Genomic DNA, 17,094 nt, shown 5'->3' on the forward strand with positions numbered 1-17,094 from the left:
CTGCCAGTTCTGGAAGTTTCTCTCCCTCCAGCTCATGTCCCCTCAGGACCTGCTATTAGTCCCACCCCAACAGGGTGCCCCAACTCAACACTACCCCTGCTTGCGCTTCTGGGGATGCAGGGTCTCCTCTGGGTGGGCTTCTCCATGTCTCCCTGGCCCCACCCTATCACACCACCTCCATCAGAGAAGCCCTCGTGGCTCTCTGTCCCTCTACTAGCTCTTGGCTAGGGCCCAGGTGGAGCTGCCCCTAGGAGGGGGAATGAGGGAGAGTGGGCCTGTGACAGCCACACGGCTCCAGCTCACCTGCCTTCTGACCTGCACCAGAAGGGGGAGGAGGTGGCCCACCCACCCTAGCCCTCCTCACCCACCCCCAGAAGGGGCCCCACATTCTAAACAAGAGAGGTGAATGGGAGGGTCAGGGAGCATGGACGCAGGCAGCTGATGACCATGTGAGGACAATGTCCACCGGGATAGGGTACCAGTCTGCACAGGGGTGGGAGCACGGAGCCTTGCCATCAAGCTGGAGGGCCACACAGGCCGCATCTTGTTAGGAGCACCCCAGATGCCTGAGTTCTCCCCTGCGGAGCTGGTCCTAACCCCACCGTTTAGGAAGGGGTCCATGAAGTCTGAGGTGTTTCAAGCCCTTTTGATTTTGCATCAGGAGGCCAAGGGGGGCCCATGTCCACCGTTCTGGACACTGCTTACAGCTTGGTGAGTATTAAACGGATAGGGACATCAGGGCTTCTACAAAGATCCTTCTGCACCTCCTTGCCCACTGGGCTTTCTGCGAAGGGTTTTAGAAATACCTCAGGGCCAGCTTTCTTCCCAGTAAGAATTCCTCAACAGGAAGGCAGGGCACTTGCCCTAAGGGGGTCTCCTAAATGTGGGGGGCAGGCAAGAGACAGAGCTTCCTCTCCATTCCCAGGGGCCACCCCTGTATTAGCGTCTCGACTCTGTCAGGAACTCCAGCTTAGCACGCAGGAAAACTGATCTTAAATAACTGAGCCAATCGGCAAAATGCACTTCACTCCCTGGCAGCCTGGTGGGTGGCTTCTCTGGACACAAGGTTGGGGTGATTCACACTCAGAGTTTAAGAGGGAGATTCCAGGGCTTTTCATCACACATGCCCCCTACAGAGGAGGCCTCGGTGGGCAGAAACCTGTGGGGGCGGGGGGCTGGGAGCTGTGAAATACCAGGTCCCAGAGCCTAGGTGACTCTCGAGCCTCCAAACAGGTTTGAGACAAGCCCCCTCCAGGAAGGGGGGTGCCATCAAGAGGCCAGCCTGGCCTTGTGCACCTGTCCAGCCTCCAGGTGGGGCCCCGTGTGGGGGAGGAGAAGGATGAGTCTCCACCTTCTGGGGACACTCCAGCCTGAGATTCTACCAGGGCACAGGGAGATGGACCAGAAAACACCAGGTGTGGAGGGAGGCACCACAGAAGCTTGGGCGGGAGGGTAATGGGGATGGCCAGTGTCCGAGGACGGCCCAGGGAGCTGACAGCAGCACCAGCTTTGGCTGACGATGGTGCCAGATGGGGTCCCCACACACCACGAAGCTTCTCTGCACCCACCGAGCTGCCTCTGGGTTTTCTGGGAACCATCACTGTTGGGACAGCCAGATGGGCCTTCTACGCAGTAGCCTGAGTGGCCAGGACCCCATCCCCAGGGTGCGCCAACATTCCAGTGCCACCTGCAACTGCTAAAATCATTAATTCCCTCTTTGCCCCTGCCAAAGACTCAGAGACAAAGGTCTGTCAAAGTCAGGAACAAAGTGTGCATGTGTAAGCATGTACATGTGTGCATGTATACAGTGGCACGTGTGAGCACACGTGTGCTTGTGTGCCCTGCGCTGCATGTGGCCACATTTGTACGTGTGTGTAGGCATGTGTGCGAGGGTGTGCCCTGGTGTGTGGGTGTATGAGAATGTGAGTGCATGTGCACATGTGTGTACAACAGCATGTGGAGGAGGCAACAAACATGCTTGTCTTGAGAAGTGTCTGCCACATTCACCATGGGATGGCTGCTGGCTCTCAGCCACACCAACACAGTCACATGAAGATGGGCACACACACTCCTGTCACACACACACGCATGCACACTAAGGGAGTCCAGAATCCTGCCTAGAAGCTTCCAGCCTCTTTCCTTTCTCTCCTCGAAGGCAGGGACCCAGCAGCAGCAGGTAGGCCCTGTGGGGAGATGTGCTGGATTGCGGGCCCCCAGGAGGGATCCTCCTCCCATTGTGTCCCCAAATGGCCCCAGCCCATCCCGTAAACGGAGCTGTGCTTCTCTCTTTCCATGGACAACAGGCTGCGCCCTAAGCGAGACCTGCCTGGCCAGGCACCATCCATGAACCAGCAGCCAGGGTCCTCACTCACAGAACATGCCCAGTACGACCTGGGCTCCCGCTGCCTTAGCCGCCCTGCCTGCCTTGGCAGCTCTGCAGACCAGGGGCTGTAAATTCCGTTTCCAGGAACACACGGCACAGAGGAGCGGGTGACCGGACTCATACCTCCTCCTCCTCCTTCTGGGGTACTGAAGCTGGGGTGACTGAGATCAAACTGTTCCCCTGCCTGAAAGCCTCTGAGGAGGCAGCCCCAGCCCAAGAGGGAGGGCAGTGGGGGCTCAGCTGGGTCTCAGCCTCGCCCTTGGGGAGGTGGCAACAGGAGGGACCGCCCAGTCTGCCTGGTCCTGTACATCCGCAGAAGAAGTACCCAAGGGTGTCCACACTGCAGGGGGCTTTACGCCACTTCAGGGCCCAAGGGCAAGAGACACAGGGGGAGGTGCAGAGGGGCTGTGCTGTCTCCGTGGCCCAGGGCTCACTCCTGGCCCTGGCGACCTCTGGGCAAGCACGGGGGACTGGGGCAGAGCAGCCAATAGACAAGTGTCCTGTGGTAGGATATGGTGGGGGATTGGGCAGAGTCAGGTAGCCTTGGGATGGGATGGGATCCATTGGGATGGGTGAGATCCAGCAGAATCAGGCAGGATGGAGCAGGATCTGGGGTGCCCTGACAGCTGGGAGGAGGCGTAGGCCTGCAGTGGCCTGCTGCTGACTCTGCTTCTCAAAGGTTCCGAGGGCCCAGGCCCCCCCAGAGCAGGGTCACCTGACTCCTGGCAGCTGCTCTCCAGACCCTTCCCAGCAGCAAGAAGACCTCCAGCCACAGGCTGTCCACAGAGCCAAGCGGCTCAAGTCAGAATTGATTTAAAACAAAGTGTGACAAACAGCACATAGTTTTTCTCTTCATGTTCTTGGGGGTGTTGGCTGTATGGGGCTGCGGGCTGGCCTCAGCCTGGCACATGCCTCAAATCCACCAGGGTGGGTCACTAGCTTCAGGGACCACCAGGTCCCCAGCCCTGTAGTTCCCACCATTCCAAATGCAGGTGCCTGCTTGACACTGACTACAAGGGGGCCAGCATGGGGGTCCCGGCCACATGCGGGGTGGGCAATGGGAGGTTCCAACTCCCATGCTGAGAGGCCCAGGAAGTGCCTGGGGGTTGGCCTCCACATGGTACCTAGCAGTCACAGCTGGGGCTGGGCCAGGGGATGGGAGGGGTGGTCAGCAGGAGGGACATTCTGGGAAACAGCGCTGCCTGTCCCAGAGGGAAAGGCTGGGCAAGCCTCTGCTCCCGACAGTGTGGGGGAGACCAGCCTGGCACTCTGGAGCCTGGTCCCAGCTGGTAATGGCATTGCCCTCTCCAGGTCCTGTCAGGGCATCTATGGGAGCAGATAGGTGGGGCCCCAGGTAAGGATAGGCGTCTACGGACCCCGTCCAGTGTGGTGGCCAGGCAGGCCCCAGACCACTCGGCAGCTGAGAATCTTTCCACCCGTACCCGGCCACCTGTCCCCAGGACTCCAGACTCACACTGCTGCTGTCACAGCTTTCCCCCTTGGCGACTGGGTCTTTGTCGAGGTGCTGGCCACACGCCGAGCCCAGCTCCATGCAATCAGAGAGAAAGAGGACAAAGCGGGTGCCTGGCCCTCCACTTCCCCAGTGTCACTGGCTTTCCCCCGCGAGGGTCTCCCTTTCCGGTGTGTGTGGAGGCAGTAGCTCAAGGCCATGCTGGGAGTACCCCTTCCCCAGGAGAAAGGCCATGGGCAGATCTCAGAAGGTCACTGTGTGGCTCAGGTCTGGTCCCCAAGGCCTGGACCCTCCTCTGCTCCAGGACCCCAGGGCGGTGAACTTACAGCAGCTTCCACCATGGACCCCTCAGGGACAGGAGGGGACAGAGAAGGTGCTGAATGGCAGCTTTACAGATCGGACATCTGAGGGCTAGGAGCAACGTCTCACCAGGGCTGGCTGGTGCCAGCACAGGGAACTCAGAGACCCAGGTCCAATGTGGCTGGCACCCACCATCCTCCCCGTCAGGCCTCTGGGTGGCCAGCCATCTACTGAGAACAACCCTGTTGGGAAAAGCCTTCCCCTCGCTGCCCACTGCACCCAGGCCTGATCCCCTCCCCCAGCCACCCCTCCAGCCCCACAGCAGGGGGAAATGGACTGGCCGGCAGCCATACAGGCTCCTGGGGCCTCCACGCCCAGCAGCCCTTGGTCCTTGTTGGAAACAGGAGCTGGTAAAGCCTCATTGGGTGGCATCCGAGCCCATTCCCACCCTTGGCCCCATAAGAGCCAGCCAGACCCCAGCAGGGTGGCCTCCCCTGGCCCAGAGACTCTAAGAAACGGGTCCTCCTGGAAACCTCAGCACAGAGCCTACAAGGGTAGCGGCCGGCCACACGGCCTCACTTCCGGGAGCCGGCCCAGCCCAAGTCACCGAAGGGGCCCTCACTGGTGGCCGAGCGTGGTGGAGGCCCACATGGGGTGCAGAGGTCAGAGTCCGTGTCCGACTCGCCCTCAGCGATGTAGGGCCTGACCTTGACGCAGGGCGCCACAGCTGTGTAGCCACCAAGTGCGTCTAGCTGCTCCTTGGACTGGGAGATGCTGAAGCCGCTGAAGGAGCGCTCCAGCTCCTCATGGTCCACGGACGGGATGGAGATGGACGTGTCGCTGTCCCGAAGGCAGCCCTCGGGGGGCCGGGCCACATCCTCGTGCCGCAGGAACTCCGAGCTGGCCCGGTGGATTCCGCTGTAGGCAGACAGCGAGCGCTCGTGGCTGGGCGGTGGTGGAATGCGCACCAGCGCACCAGGGTCCCCCACAGGCGAGGAGCTGGGGCCCTGGCGGGGGCAGCCCTGTGGCTGCCACGAGGTGGATGGCGGGCATGGGGTGGGGGGCGCAGCGGGCGGTGCCGCGAAGTTCTTCTGGCCCATGGTGCTGGTGGAGCGCACCACCTTGACGATGCATCCATTCTTGCCCAGGTGCTCACGGCTGTCCTCGGGGCTGTGGTACGGCGGGGCTGGCTCGGGCTCCTTGGCTCCAAAGTAGGCCTCCGTCTCGGTCGGGGGGATGCCCATGCGCTGCATGTAGATGTGCACCAGGAAGTCCAGCTTCTTCTCCATGGACAGGACCTAGCGGGGGGTGGGGGGTGCTGCATCAGGCTGCTGCTCCAAGGAGAGGGTGCGGACCCAAGAGACCCTTCCCCATGCCAGGCTGGCCCGAGGCGTGGCCTGAGCCCATAGTCAGGGCGTGCCAACTTCGAGCTCCAAGGGGCCCTGTTTGTCCCGGCTGCCCCCACCTGGGGCCCATGTGGGACTAGCCAAAGGGAAGGATGGGCCCTTCCTTCCTTGCTCGTTGGCTCAGGCAAGCAGACCCTGGACAAGAGTCATGTGCAAGTGGTTTCTGAGGATGGGGGGTGGAGAAGCCCAGCCAGGTGGGGTTTCCTGCAAGTTCTATAGAGGTAGTTGGCCTGACTCTGCAGAGCACCCAGGAGCCCCATCCCAGGCAAAGAGGGAAAAGCAGGAACCCCTGGAGCCCGAGGGCCTGTGTACACTAATGCTAGGATGGGGCCTCATGGAGCCCCTGAAGCCCAGAGAGCCTCCTTGCAGAGCCCCCAGAGCCCACCTGCTTCAGAGTTCCCCAGGGAGTGCCCCGTAGGCCCCAGCAACATCCCCGTGAGCCCCCTCAGCACCCCCGTGAGCCCCCACAGCACCCCGTGAGCCCCCACAGCACCCCCATGAACCCCACAGCACCCCCATGGCCCCCACAGCACCCTGTGAGCCCCCACAGCACCCCCATGAGCCCCCGCATCACCCCATGAGCCCCCACAGCACCCCGTGAGCCCCCACAGTACCCCCTGTGAGCCCACAGCACTCCCCCATGAATCCCCACACCACCCCCTGTGAGCCCACAGCACCCCCACGAGCCCCGCAGCATCCCCTCCCCCATGAGCACCCAGTGCCCACCTGCTTCTCCACCTTGCCCAGTCGCCCCATCATGCTGGGGTCCTCAGGCAGCTCTGCCTCAGCTGGACCCTTGGTGCGGTCTTTGTCAGCCATGGCTGGGCCCCGGCCCACAATCTGGTCCACTCTGCCGGGAAGAGACCCCCCCCCCAGCATGAATTGGTGCTGGAGTGGCCGGACCAAGCTACAGCCCCCAGACCTGGGCTGCCTTTAGCCCAGGGCACCGGAAACCGTGTCTCGTTCTTGGCACCCAGTTCCAACACCCTCAGGGCTCACCCCATTGTTCCACCCCAGAGCACTTGGCACATTAGCCAGGAGTAAAGTGAAGGGAGTCTACCGGACCAATTGCCCCTCCCCCTCCCGCACCCCTCTCAAGCCGGGGCTCCCAGACCTGCCCCCGAAAACCCAGATAAGCCTGAGTCCTCAGCCACTCCTGGCTCCTCCTGCCATCAGCAGTCACCGCGCCCGCACCCAGCAGGGCAAACTGAGGCCCAGAGGGTGGAGAGACAGCCAGTGGGCGCACAGCATGGGGGCTGGGCCACATCAAGACCTTCCCCTGCTCTGGAAGACGCCCCTGCCCCCCACACCCTCAGCTTTACTCCTACATAATGTGCCACAGAGAGGAGTCAGTTCAACCCAGAGTCTGGTGGGCAGAGAGCTATGTCTGAGGAGGAAACAGGAAGCTCCATGCACAGAGCTATGTCTGAGGAGGAAACAGGAAGCTCCATGCACCAACAGGAAGGGCAGCACAGAGCAGCCAGGGACCACCACACACAGACAAAGGAGGGGGACGAGACAGAGCTGCTGCCAACCAGAGTCTGCCTGTGTGCTCAAGTGTGCATGTGTGTGTTTGTGCATGAGTGTGCACTGTGTGCGTGTATGTGCAAATACACACAAGTGTGTTTGCGTATCCCATTGGAACGCAGCTGAGCTTATCGCAAACTAGACCACTGGGTCACGACTGCCAGGAAAGGAAGGTGGCTTCTTTCCCTTGGGTATGGGGTTTATTTGACCAGCAAGGAATCAGGATCCCGGGCAGGTCACACTGGCAGGGAGGTGTCACATCACAGGGCTCCCCTGTGCACCCTGAGAGGGCCTGCAGGGCTTGGATGCATGAGGAGCCGCCCCAAACCTGCCTTGAGGCCAGTGGAGTTCGGTCCAGGCTGTGGCTGAGGAAGACTTGGAACATCTCCAGCCTGAGCTGCCCTAGACTGACAGACAGATGGCAGGAAAGGGCCTGCACCAGGGCAGCCCTCCCCTGCTCATCTTTCCTCTGGAAGGAACGCAGAGGGGCAGGGCCAGGCCAAGACCACAGGGCACCGTGCCCACCCAGCCAATTCCACCTCCCTGGCTCGTGGACTCTGCTCGCCCTCTTCCCTCTTTGACAGGGGCTGGGACACCATCTCCCTTGCTCCAGCAGCGCCTGGTGTCCCTGATGGGGGAAAGGCAGCCCTGCCCCTGCCCCAGGGCCCCTGCCTCCAGTCTGCCCCACTCCTGGAGGTGGGAGGCGGGGAGGCGGGATGCTTCTCTCTGTTGCAGGAGCAGAAGCTGGCCGGTCCCAGCAGCCACGGTGCAGCCCGCATGCTCCTGGGCTCATGCACTGACTCACGCATGCAGGGCTGGGGGCCTGGCTCCAAGCAGATGCCGTGGGAATGGGGGGCACTCTGGCCTTTCCCAGGGTCTGCACGATCCAGTCACAGTGCTCACCGCCTCCGTCCATGCCACATGACGCCGCCTGCCTACTTGTAGATGGGGGCCAGGGCCAGGACCCGACAGGGGTTGGGGGCCAAGAGGGGCCTCTGGGGAGCCTGGGCTGTCTCCTCCCCAGGCAGGGAGCCAGGTTTAACCCCACACAATTGACTCCCTTGGGCTGGGGGAGCCCCGCTATCCTCCGGCCCTTTCTCTTGGTGAATCTGTGTGTTCCCAGATGCAGCAGCTGGGGGGTCTGTGAGGAGGCAAGGTGCTGAGCAGCAGGGCCTCTGCAGCTCCCACTTGACTGCCCCAGAGTGGGGAGGGTCTGTGTCTGGGGCACAGCATCCTTGGGCCTTGGACAGGGGATGGCAAGCACAGCCCAAGGCCTCCCTGTGAGAGAAGGCTGCCCGGGAGGGAAGGAGAAACAGACCCTGCCCGCTCCCGAGCTGCCCTTTCATGGGGAGAGGCCAAAGGTCATGGGACCAAGCTGATTGCCACCCCCCACCCCGGTTCTGGGCACAGAAGGGGATCATCAGGCCCCCCTTAGACACTATCTCTGTCCCAGGCTCCCTCCCCCTCAGCCCTGCCTTGGCTCTGTCTCTCTCTCCCTTAGTGGTTAACTTGCCAGAGAAAGGGGAGGTCATAGCTATCATGGAATAGTCCCAGGGAAACAATAAGGCTCATAAAGATCCGAATCCCAACTAGAAGTTTGCCCTTGCTGACTCACCCCCAGCTGTGCCTAACCCTCCTTCTGCTATCAACTGAGCGTCTAAGCTCCTTGTTTACTGATAGTAGTAAGATGAAGGCTACAAACAACCAAAGCTCACAGAGTTGCTCGGGGCCGGGCCCCCCCACCGACGTCGCGGTCACCCTTCATGGTGGCTGCGTCCGTGTCACACACAGGACAGAAGCACGGGGAGAGACATGCCCCCCACCCCGAGGTCACACAGCCACCAGCAGCGGGATCCAAGGGGCCACACATGCAGACCTCAGTTGGGGGCCTCTGCAGAGGTGAGTCTGTGGGTGCTGGGCTGGGAAGGTCACCCTCCTGCATGTCTGGCCCTGGAGAGGCTGCCACCACTTCATGTATAAGCCACCAGCCCCAGGCGGATGTCACCCAGAAGTCCACAGAGAGGAGCCTGGCTCCCTGAAGGACTCTGCCAAGAGAAGCCGCAGGACAGCTTGGCTCTATGGCACCCCGACAAGCCCCACTGGCTGTGGAGGTGGCCCTTCCCCTAACACTGCCTTATGGGGAGGAGAAAACCCCAAATGCCACCATCCCAGTGGCTGGTGAGCTAGGCACCGCGTCATGTGGCCTGGAGTGGAGGAGCCGGTCCACAGAGACAGTCCAGGGTGCTGGGTCCTAACCTAGGAGAGTACTGGGGTGACTCTCTCGGAGGGCCTGTGGGTCCTTTGGTGGGGTACTTCTTGTGCCGGGGAGTTGAAGGGGGTGGGGGACCCACAATCATATCTATCCTGGCAGAGTGAACAAGAAAAAAGACACCAGCAAAATGCATCATGTAGCAACACGAAGGAGAGGTGGCCAGAAACTGGCAAAAACAGAAGGAAAAACCCAACTGAAAACCACATGGTGATATTCCTCACAAATATATTCTGCTTGAAACAGAAAGCAGTTGGCCCCACACTTGCTTGATCTTGGATTTGCCAAATCTCTCCAGTGTTCAAGCAAAGTGCTCGGCTCGGGGAAGCCAGGGCCCAGCAGCTGTACGCCCTCACTGCTGAGCCTCCCAGATCTCTGCCGAGCCGCCAGCATGCAGAGCTGGAAGTATACTTGGAGCTGGGCAGCAAATACCAGAGGTGTGGGCCACAGACAACATGTAACTCATTGTCAGCAGAGAACAGAGACATCCTGCTCCTGGGTGGTTTGTTTAGTCTGTCTTTCCAGACAGAGTGAAGGACAAAGGAGAAGTTAGGACAGAAGAGCCTGGTGGACAAAAACAGCTGCAGTGAGAAAGATGTGGAAACACGTACCAGAGTGGAGACATTGGAATATTTTCTCTCTTTCTCACACACACAGACATACACACTCCCTCACACACGCGCACATGATGCCTCACACAAGTACACATACTTGCGCACACACGCACACACAGGGGTGGTACCACGTGTGTGCTCAGATGCACAGCACAGCACTCAAGTCTAGCCAATGCTTGTGGAGGATGCTGAGCAAGGAACCATTGCGGCCTGCACCTAGAGCCAGGAAGGGGCGTCTCTTGGGCCCCTTGCCCAGTGGGAACAGCCTGAGCCCTAGAATGGCCCCTACCCCAGCATCATGAGACCAGGAGAGGGCAGCCACCGTGATGGGGCACACTGACTCCCCAGAATGATGCCCTCACTCCTTCCAGAGGTCCCTCTGTCCAGACTCTCTTCCCTTAACCAAGGCCTGGGTTTCCAGGGCTGGGAACCTGCTGCAGCCACTGTTGAGGGGGCCCAGGGGCAGGAGGGCTGGCAGAAACATATGACCCACGATAACAGCTGTCTGACCGCCTTACCACCCTTTGCCGTCGAGTCGATTCCAACTCACAGCAACCCTAGAGGACAGAGTAGAACTGCCCCATGGGGTTCCCAAGGCTGTAAATCTTTTTGAAAGCAGGCTGCCACATCTTTCTCCTGTGGAGTGGCTGATGGATTCAAGCCATTAATCTTTTGGTTAGCAGCCAAGCCCTTTAAGCACCACTCCTCACAGGATCCACAAACACACATACATCTGCAGTCACGTGTGTGTATGTGCATTTGTATGCGGTCGAGTGTGCACACCTGTGCAGGGGAATGTGTATGAGTGTGTGTGCTTTGTGCATACTGTATGTGATCAGGAGAATAAGAATATGATCATGTGTATGCCAGTGTATGAACACACATGTGTATATGCACAACTGAGGTCCATGTGGACAACTATGTACAAAGGTGCATATAGGTGTGCATATGTACATCCACACCTGTACATGTATGTGCTTGTGTGTGTCCTGTGGAATGCCATGTGTGTGCATGAAAGTGCATGGGGCCTCACTTGTGTGTACAACAGTGTATGTAACCTGACTGCTGGAGTGAGCGAGCTGCTCCCACGCACAAAGGGGTCACAGAGTGCCCAGTGACAGCCACACCTCAGAATGCTTCTCACCCCAGCTTCTGGCTCAGTAAGTGAGACTCTGCTGTACAGGTGAGAAAGAGACGGACACCTCTCTGTTCTGGAAGGAGCGTGGCTAAGTAGTGTGACTGCTGCCTGATGGGGAGCCCAGAAATTCTGAGGCTTCATCTCTCTGAAAGGCTGCTCCATTCACAGCAAAAAATGCACACACACACACGCACAGCACATGTGTGCACACATGTGTAAGGCAGAACATACACACAGATACATAAATGTGTGCATGTGTGCACACGTGTGGGTACACATCCACATGCCACAAATGTGCATACAGAGATGTGCACACACACATAAACACATACAGAGATGCGTACACTTGCACACATACACATTCACAGTAAACATGAATGCATATGCTCATACATGACTACACACATGTGAATGCACATGAATAACACACATGCACATGAGTGTACCCTCACACATAGGTATGCACACATGTGTACACAAGTACACATACACATGTACACACATGTACACACACACATGGGCACACATACATACAGAGCTGTGTATACACATGCACACACATACAATGCACACATTCATGCACATTTGTATGCACACACATACATGCATGCACCCATGAACACACGTACACATGCATGCATGCGTGTACACACACTACATACATGCACACATACACTCACACAAGCAAGTGCTCAGGCACACTCACATATACAATGTACTCACGTACATGCATATACACACACTTGTGTCTACACAAACATGCATACGTACAGAGCTGCATACACAGAGCATGTGTGAGCATGCAAACACATGCATTGTACATTCACGCAAACACATGTACACATAGACACATACACACATGTACACACATGCAAATTCAAGTGAACATACACACGTACATACACATGTGCACACACATATACACACGCACATAGTGTGGGGGGGCAGAGAAGGGAGAGACACACAGACATTAACAACAAATATATCTCCGTGAGAAAGAACGGAAAGCCGACATGTGGCCACAGGAGAGACGCTGAGAGGGCAGGGGAGGGGCGCAGAGCGGTGGGCAGCAGAGCAAGCTCGCTGCCACACTCCCGCCAGCCCATCCCTGTGCTCTCCCTGAACCCCTGGTGGCTGCTGACCCCTGAGAGGACCCCCCCAGTGCCTCGTCTGGTTCGGGCCAGAACGACCCAGGCTGCGACTGCAGGGCCGGGCAGGAGGTTCTTGCCTGGACTGCAGGTTTTTGATGCGGGACAGCATGTCAAGGTGGCCGGCCGAGTACTGTTCAATGACGTCCATCACATCGTAGGGCCTCAGGCTCTCCTTGAACTTCCGCTTGGACACCAGGAACCTCATGACACTGAGGGAGGGCAGGGTGGGGGGCGACCTGAGCCTGCAGGGGTTGTGCAAGCCAGGCCCACCAGGCTGGCCTGCCCACCCTGTCCAAGGCCCAGTCCCTTAACCTCGATTTTCCCTACAGGTCTCCCCATGGGCCACAGGCACAGGCCTTGGAGGTCAGCAGCCTCACCTGACTCCTGCAGTCAAGGTATGCGGCCGCACAGACGGACCCTTGTCAGCCCAGGACCCAGCCAAGCCCTCCATTCTGGCTCATGGGACCACATTGCACCCTGATGGCCTCCTTCGTGGGGGCTGTGGGGAGTGTCGTCAAGGCCTCCCCTGGAGCACACAGCCCCTAACCAACACCCACAGATCTGAGCAGACACCAGGGCGTCCAGGCAGGGCGGCTGGCCTCACTGGAATCTGGCTCCTTTTGTTCCCAGAGGCTCCGATTCTGTGCTCTGAGATCCCGGGGCAGGCAGACTGAGGCGGCCCCCTCATAGGCCCCTCCCCAGGTCCCCTCGCAGCCCCCCGGACCCTGTCATAGCGCCTCCCAGATGGCCTTGTGACTCCCTCCAGACCTCTAATGCCCCCCAGGCACCCATGCGGGCCCTTCTCAGGCCCCCTCACAACTTCCCCGGGATCCCTCTTGGCCCCCCCAGGCTGCTTTGTGGCCCTCCCCAGCCCCCACGGCCCCCCAGCCCCTGCGACCCCCCAGCCCCCACAGCCCCCCAGGCTTGGCAGCAGGCATACTTACCACACAGCTCTGATGCTGACTTTGAGCCCAGGAGTCAGATCCTCCGTGACAAACTCACAGTTACAGCTCTTGTTGTCCTCCACAGGTTCCTCCCCGGGGAGACTTGCTTCTGGGTGGAAGGACAAACAGTCTGTTAGGGGATGGGTCACCCGGGGTCAGTGGGGCTGCGGGGAGGGGAGGGGCCCGGAGGCTGGCTCGGCTGCCAGGTACTGGCATTCAGAGGCCTTCCCCTCCCTCTCCTGCCTTCTGCAGCTGCTCCTCTCTGCCAAGACTGTCTCCAGCAGACAGAGCCAAGGCTGAAGGGACACCCACCCCAGGAGCCTGCGGAAGAGACTGAGGTGGCCACAGGGCAAGAGTCCAGAGGGCCGGCTGACTACCTATGCAATGCCACGGTATGGCCGCCCTCACCAGCGGAGGGGGCTCTGTGCGGGGCCAACCCACCTTCCGAGTTCTGCCGCGACGCCGCGCCCTTGATGCGGAATGCCTGACGCGCCCGGCTGCGATCCCCAAAGCTCCAGCTCTTGGGCACCTTGCCAGGGCTGTCCTCCAGGCTCTGGTCAGCGCTGGGGGACCGCCGCACTGTCTGGGCCTGAGGGGACCCCTTCCCCTTGGTGGCCACACCTCGGGGACTGGAGAAGACACGGTCCTTCAGGCTGACCTTCTGGCTGCTCCAAGGAGACCAACGACAGCAGACAGATGGACGGACACACAAAGAGAGAGCAAGAGAAGTCACTGGAAGAACGCTCAGAGCGGCTGCTCAGACAGAAGGGGCTGGGGGGCCGGGTCATCTTCCCAGTGGCGGCAGTGGCACAGACCATGGCCAGGGCAGGGAAGGCCACGTCATGAACTCTTAAATCACTTCTGGAGACCCTGAAATCAAAAGCCTCTCCACAAGGTCCTGCCTCCCCTCCTCCCCTCTCCTCCCAGGGGTGCCCCTGGGCAAGATGAGCCCCCACACCCAGAGCTGCGGTGCTCCCCTTCCACATGAGGCATGCGACCTCGCTCACCAACCCCCCCACACTCCTGCCCAGGCATCAGGAGTGGCAACCTCAGCAGGGACCCCAGCTGACCCTGCCCCAGCCAACGCCTGCAGAGTCCTCTGGCTGGCATGGTATGGGTGGAGGAGTGGCACAAGTTAAGAGCCTTGCCCCAATCAGGGTGTGGACCTGCCCCATCTTCGGGGTCGCCCCAGCTGAGCAGCCCCCTGCCAGCCCGGACAGATCCACCACCGAAGATGATCCCATTAATTCCCTAAACTGTAGCATGCTGCTTCAGGAGAGACAACATGGATGCACTTGGCTTCCTCCATTGGCTGTGGACAAGGCTGTGGCCAGCCTTACTGTCGGGGTAGAGGAGGCAGCCATGTGGTAGGAAGCAGAAAAGCCATTGTTCCCGTATTCTCAGCATTTTTTCTTGGCCCCAGCCCCCTGGTAAACGTGGCGTCAGTCTCACTTTCACAGGCCGAGACACCCTCCACAGCAGCCAGGAGAGAGAGGTAGACTGGGACCTGAGTACCTGGCCCACAGAAGCAGGCGACCTGGTAGGGATACACAGGTAGGCATGGCCCCTGGCCCAACCTCTGCCCTTGGTCTGGGAAGCACCAGGCTCCAGGAGTCACATGGCCATCTGCTTCCTCCCCACCAGGCAGCTTTCCACCCTCTGCCTAAGACAAAAGTGATGTGCTCAAGAACTGAGAACACACGGCTGCCATGCTGAGGAGCCCACGGAACATTCCAGCATGGCCTGGCTCACTTGCTCTCCCATGGGCCCATGAGACACTGCCCAGGCTGGCCTTTCAGAACGAGGCCCCTTGGGTTCCTGTCCAAGTCCCAGCTCCCACCTCAAAGGTGGGCCCCTTCGCTCACCAAGTCCCTCAGACCCACCAGCCTGTTCCAAGAGGACAGGTGCTGAGGCTGTGGTGCCCTTAGCCCCAAGAAGACAAAATGGCTGCTCCTCCTGCAGCTGACCCTTGGGAAGGGCGCTACTGATGCCCTGAGCCAGCTCTCAGGTCCCTGGGAGAAGGGGGAGGAGGAGAAAGATGCCCCCGGGCCAGCAGACAACCCCAGCGTCCCCTACTCAGGAAGCCAAGTGGTGGCGGTGATGCAGGCTTCCCCGGAGCCTGTGAGGTGTCCTGGGTCCCCAGCCCCTTCCCACTGTGCCCTACACTTGATCAAGAGAGGAGGGTGTTGGCCATGGTGCCTGGAGCAGGAGCTCTAGATGACTTTCTCGATCCTCTTCCAATAAGACCACCAGCCAGGACACTGGGGGCAGGGGGAGCACTGAGAGGCCAGGTCCAAGGTCTGGATCCCGTGCCCCTCCCCCCCATCAGACTCCTTTAATCAGTAGGCTGAGGGTGATGTGAACCACACTCTGGCTCAGCAGAACTCTGAAACGGTCCTCCATGGGAGAGCTGGTGCCCTCTGTGGGCAGCTGAGGCCCCTCCCAGCCCTGTGCGCAGACATAACTTTCTGAGGCGGCCACAGCTCTCGAGTCCTTCTCTCCCTCCACAACCCACACAGGAGGGACGGAGATGACAGGCCATCACAGCCAAGTCCAGGCCTGGGATCAATGTGGGCTTCTGGGTGGAGCCAGTGCTGCCAGCCTGCACCAGGACATGCATCCACTCTTCCATCCAAGGCGGAGAATGAGATCCCAGTCCTGCTTCAGACAGAAGGCCAGGACTGCAGCCAATGGCCAGACACAGACGGTCAGCGAAAAGAGGACCAGCCGCAGGGTGGAGATGCACATGTGGGAGGACGCAGTTCCAGAGTCCAAGAAGCCAGAGTCCAGCCAAACGTGACCAGGAGAGGAGGGGGCCCTCGGGGAGGGGATCTACTGCCCCCCCAGCAGCAACTCAACCCTTACCCTGCTGGTCTCAGCCATGGCGCCTCATTGTCTGGCTCTCAGCTCTGGTCTCCCCCTCAGGCCTGCAAGGGACCCCTCCAAGAGGAGCAGACAGAGTGGGTGGGCTGGACGGGGCAACAGGCAAATGGCTCCCAGACAAGTCCTCCCCCTGGACCCCCACAGTCAGGACAGCTGTACCTCCTGAGTATGGCTGCTCTGGCCAGCGCTCAAAGGGGCTCCCAGGCCCCTCCGGCCCCCACCTGGCCCCGCCTGTCCACGCAGATCTTACTGCACCCAAGGTGCCCACGCAGCCTGCTGGGGCTCCTAGCCTCGCTCACTCCTGGCTCCCTGCCCACCTGAGGCCAGAACTCCCGTGAAAGGAAGATGGATGGCACAGGAGGGCAAGCCGGAGGAGCAAGCCAAGCCCCCCTCCCTGCCTGTACCCCAAAGATGGAACTAAGGATGTATGTCCAGGGACTACCAGGAAGGACAGGCAGGCTGAGCCAAGTCGGAGGTGCCGGTGGAAGCTGGCCTGGCCCAGTCAGCACACCTGACCCACTCAGTGGTACAGGGGCTGGCATCCAGAAAATTGTGGGTCCAGCCCACATCACACCGACAGATGCCCAGAAGGAGCCGGAGGAGGGAAGTGGCATTTGGGACAAAGGCTGCTCACGACGGAGCTCCATCCTGACCCCTCTGGTATCCACACTGCCTGCTGCAGCCTCTGCCCAGTGGCCCCACCTGTGGCCAGCAGCACCAGGATACAGAAGCTCAGGGAAAGCAGGAAAGGTCTGCCAGGGCCCAAGCAGGCTGTGCCCTGAGCGCCCCAGGCCCCATCTCCTGCCTCTGGGGCTGCCACAGCCCCCCACAAGCACCAACCTCCAAGACCAACAAGCAGTGAGTGGACAGAGCCTCGCAGGAGGCGTGGAGGGGGGTGGCGCTGAGTAGAGACTGTTTTGAACATGCACGGACACCGAGGCACAAGCATGCTGGGGCCCTGATGCCTGACCCCTGGCTGTCAGGGCTGGCACCCACCGACTACATGCA

At 60.0% G+C, this 17,094-nt stretch overlaps 1 protein-coding gene across 3 annotated transcripts in view; it reads right to left on the reverse strand.

The window, feature by feature from the left end:
* Positions 1 to 405: 405 nt before the first annotated feature.
* The window catches only part of KCNQ2 (potassium voltage-gated channel subfamily Q member 2), a 58,179-nt gene continuing 41,490 nt past the window's right edge, over positions 406 to 17,094 (reverse strand). The window contains exons 11-16 of one of the 3 annotated variants that reach the window (XM_064276346.1): positions 13,645 to 13,868; positions 13,204 to 13,312; positions 12,337 to 12,468; positions 9,344 to 9,451; positions 6,287 to 6,410; positions 406 to 5,452 (exon numbers count right to left, since the gene is read on the reverse strand). In XM_064276346.1, the coding sequence (XP_064132416.1) occupies positions 4,730 to 5,452; positions 6,287 to 6,410; positions 9,344 to 9,451; positions 12,337 to 12,468; positions 13,204 to 13,312; positions 13,645 to 13,868 (1,420 nt within the window). In that variant the 3' untranslated portion in view covers positions 406 to 4,729. The remainder of the gene's footprint in view (positions 5,453 to 6,286; positions 6,411 to 9,343; positions 9,452 to 12,336; positions 12,469 to 13,203; positions 13,313 to 13,644; positions 13,869 to 17,094) is intronic. The other 2 variants (XM_064276345.1, XM_064276344.1) reach the window with 2 other exon arrangements.

Source organism: Loxodonta africana, chromosome 24 (assembly GCF_030014295.1).
Source record: "Loxodonta africana isolate mLoxAfr1 chromosome 24, mLoxAfr1.hap2, whole genome shotgun sequence".
Taxonomy (NCBI): domain Eukaryota; kingdom Metazoa; phylum Chordata; class Mammalia; order Proboscidea; family Elephantidae; genus Loxodonta; species Loxodonta africana.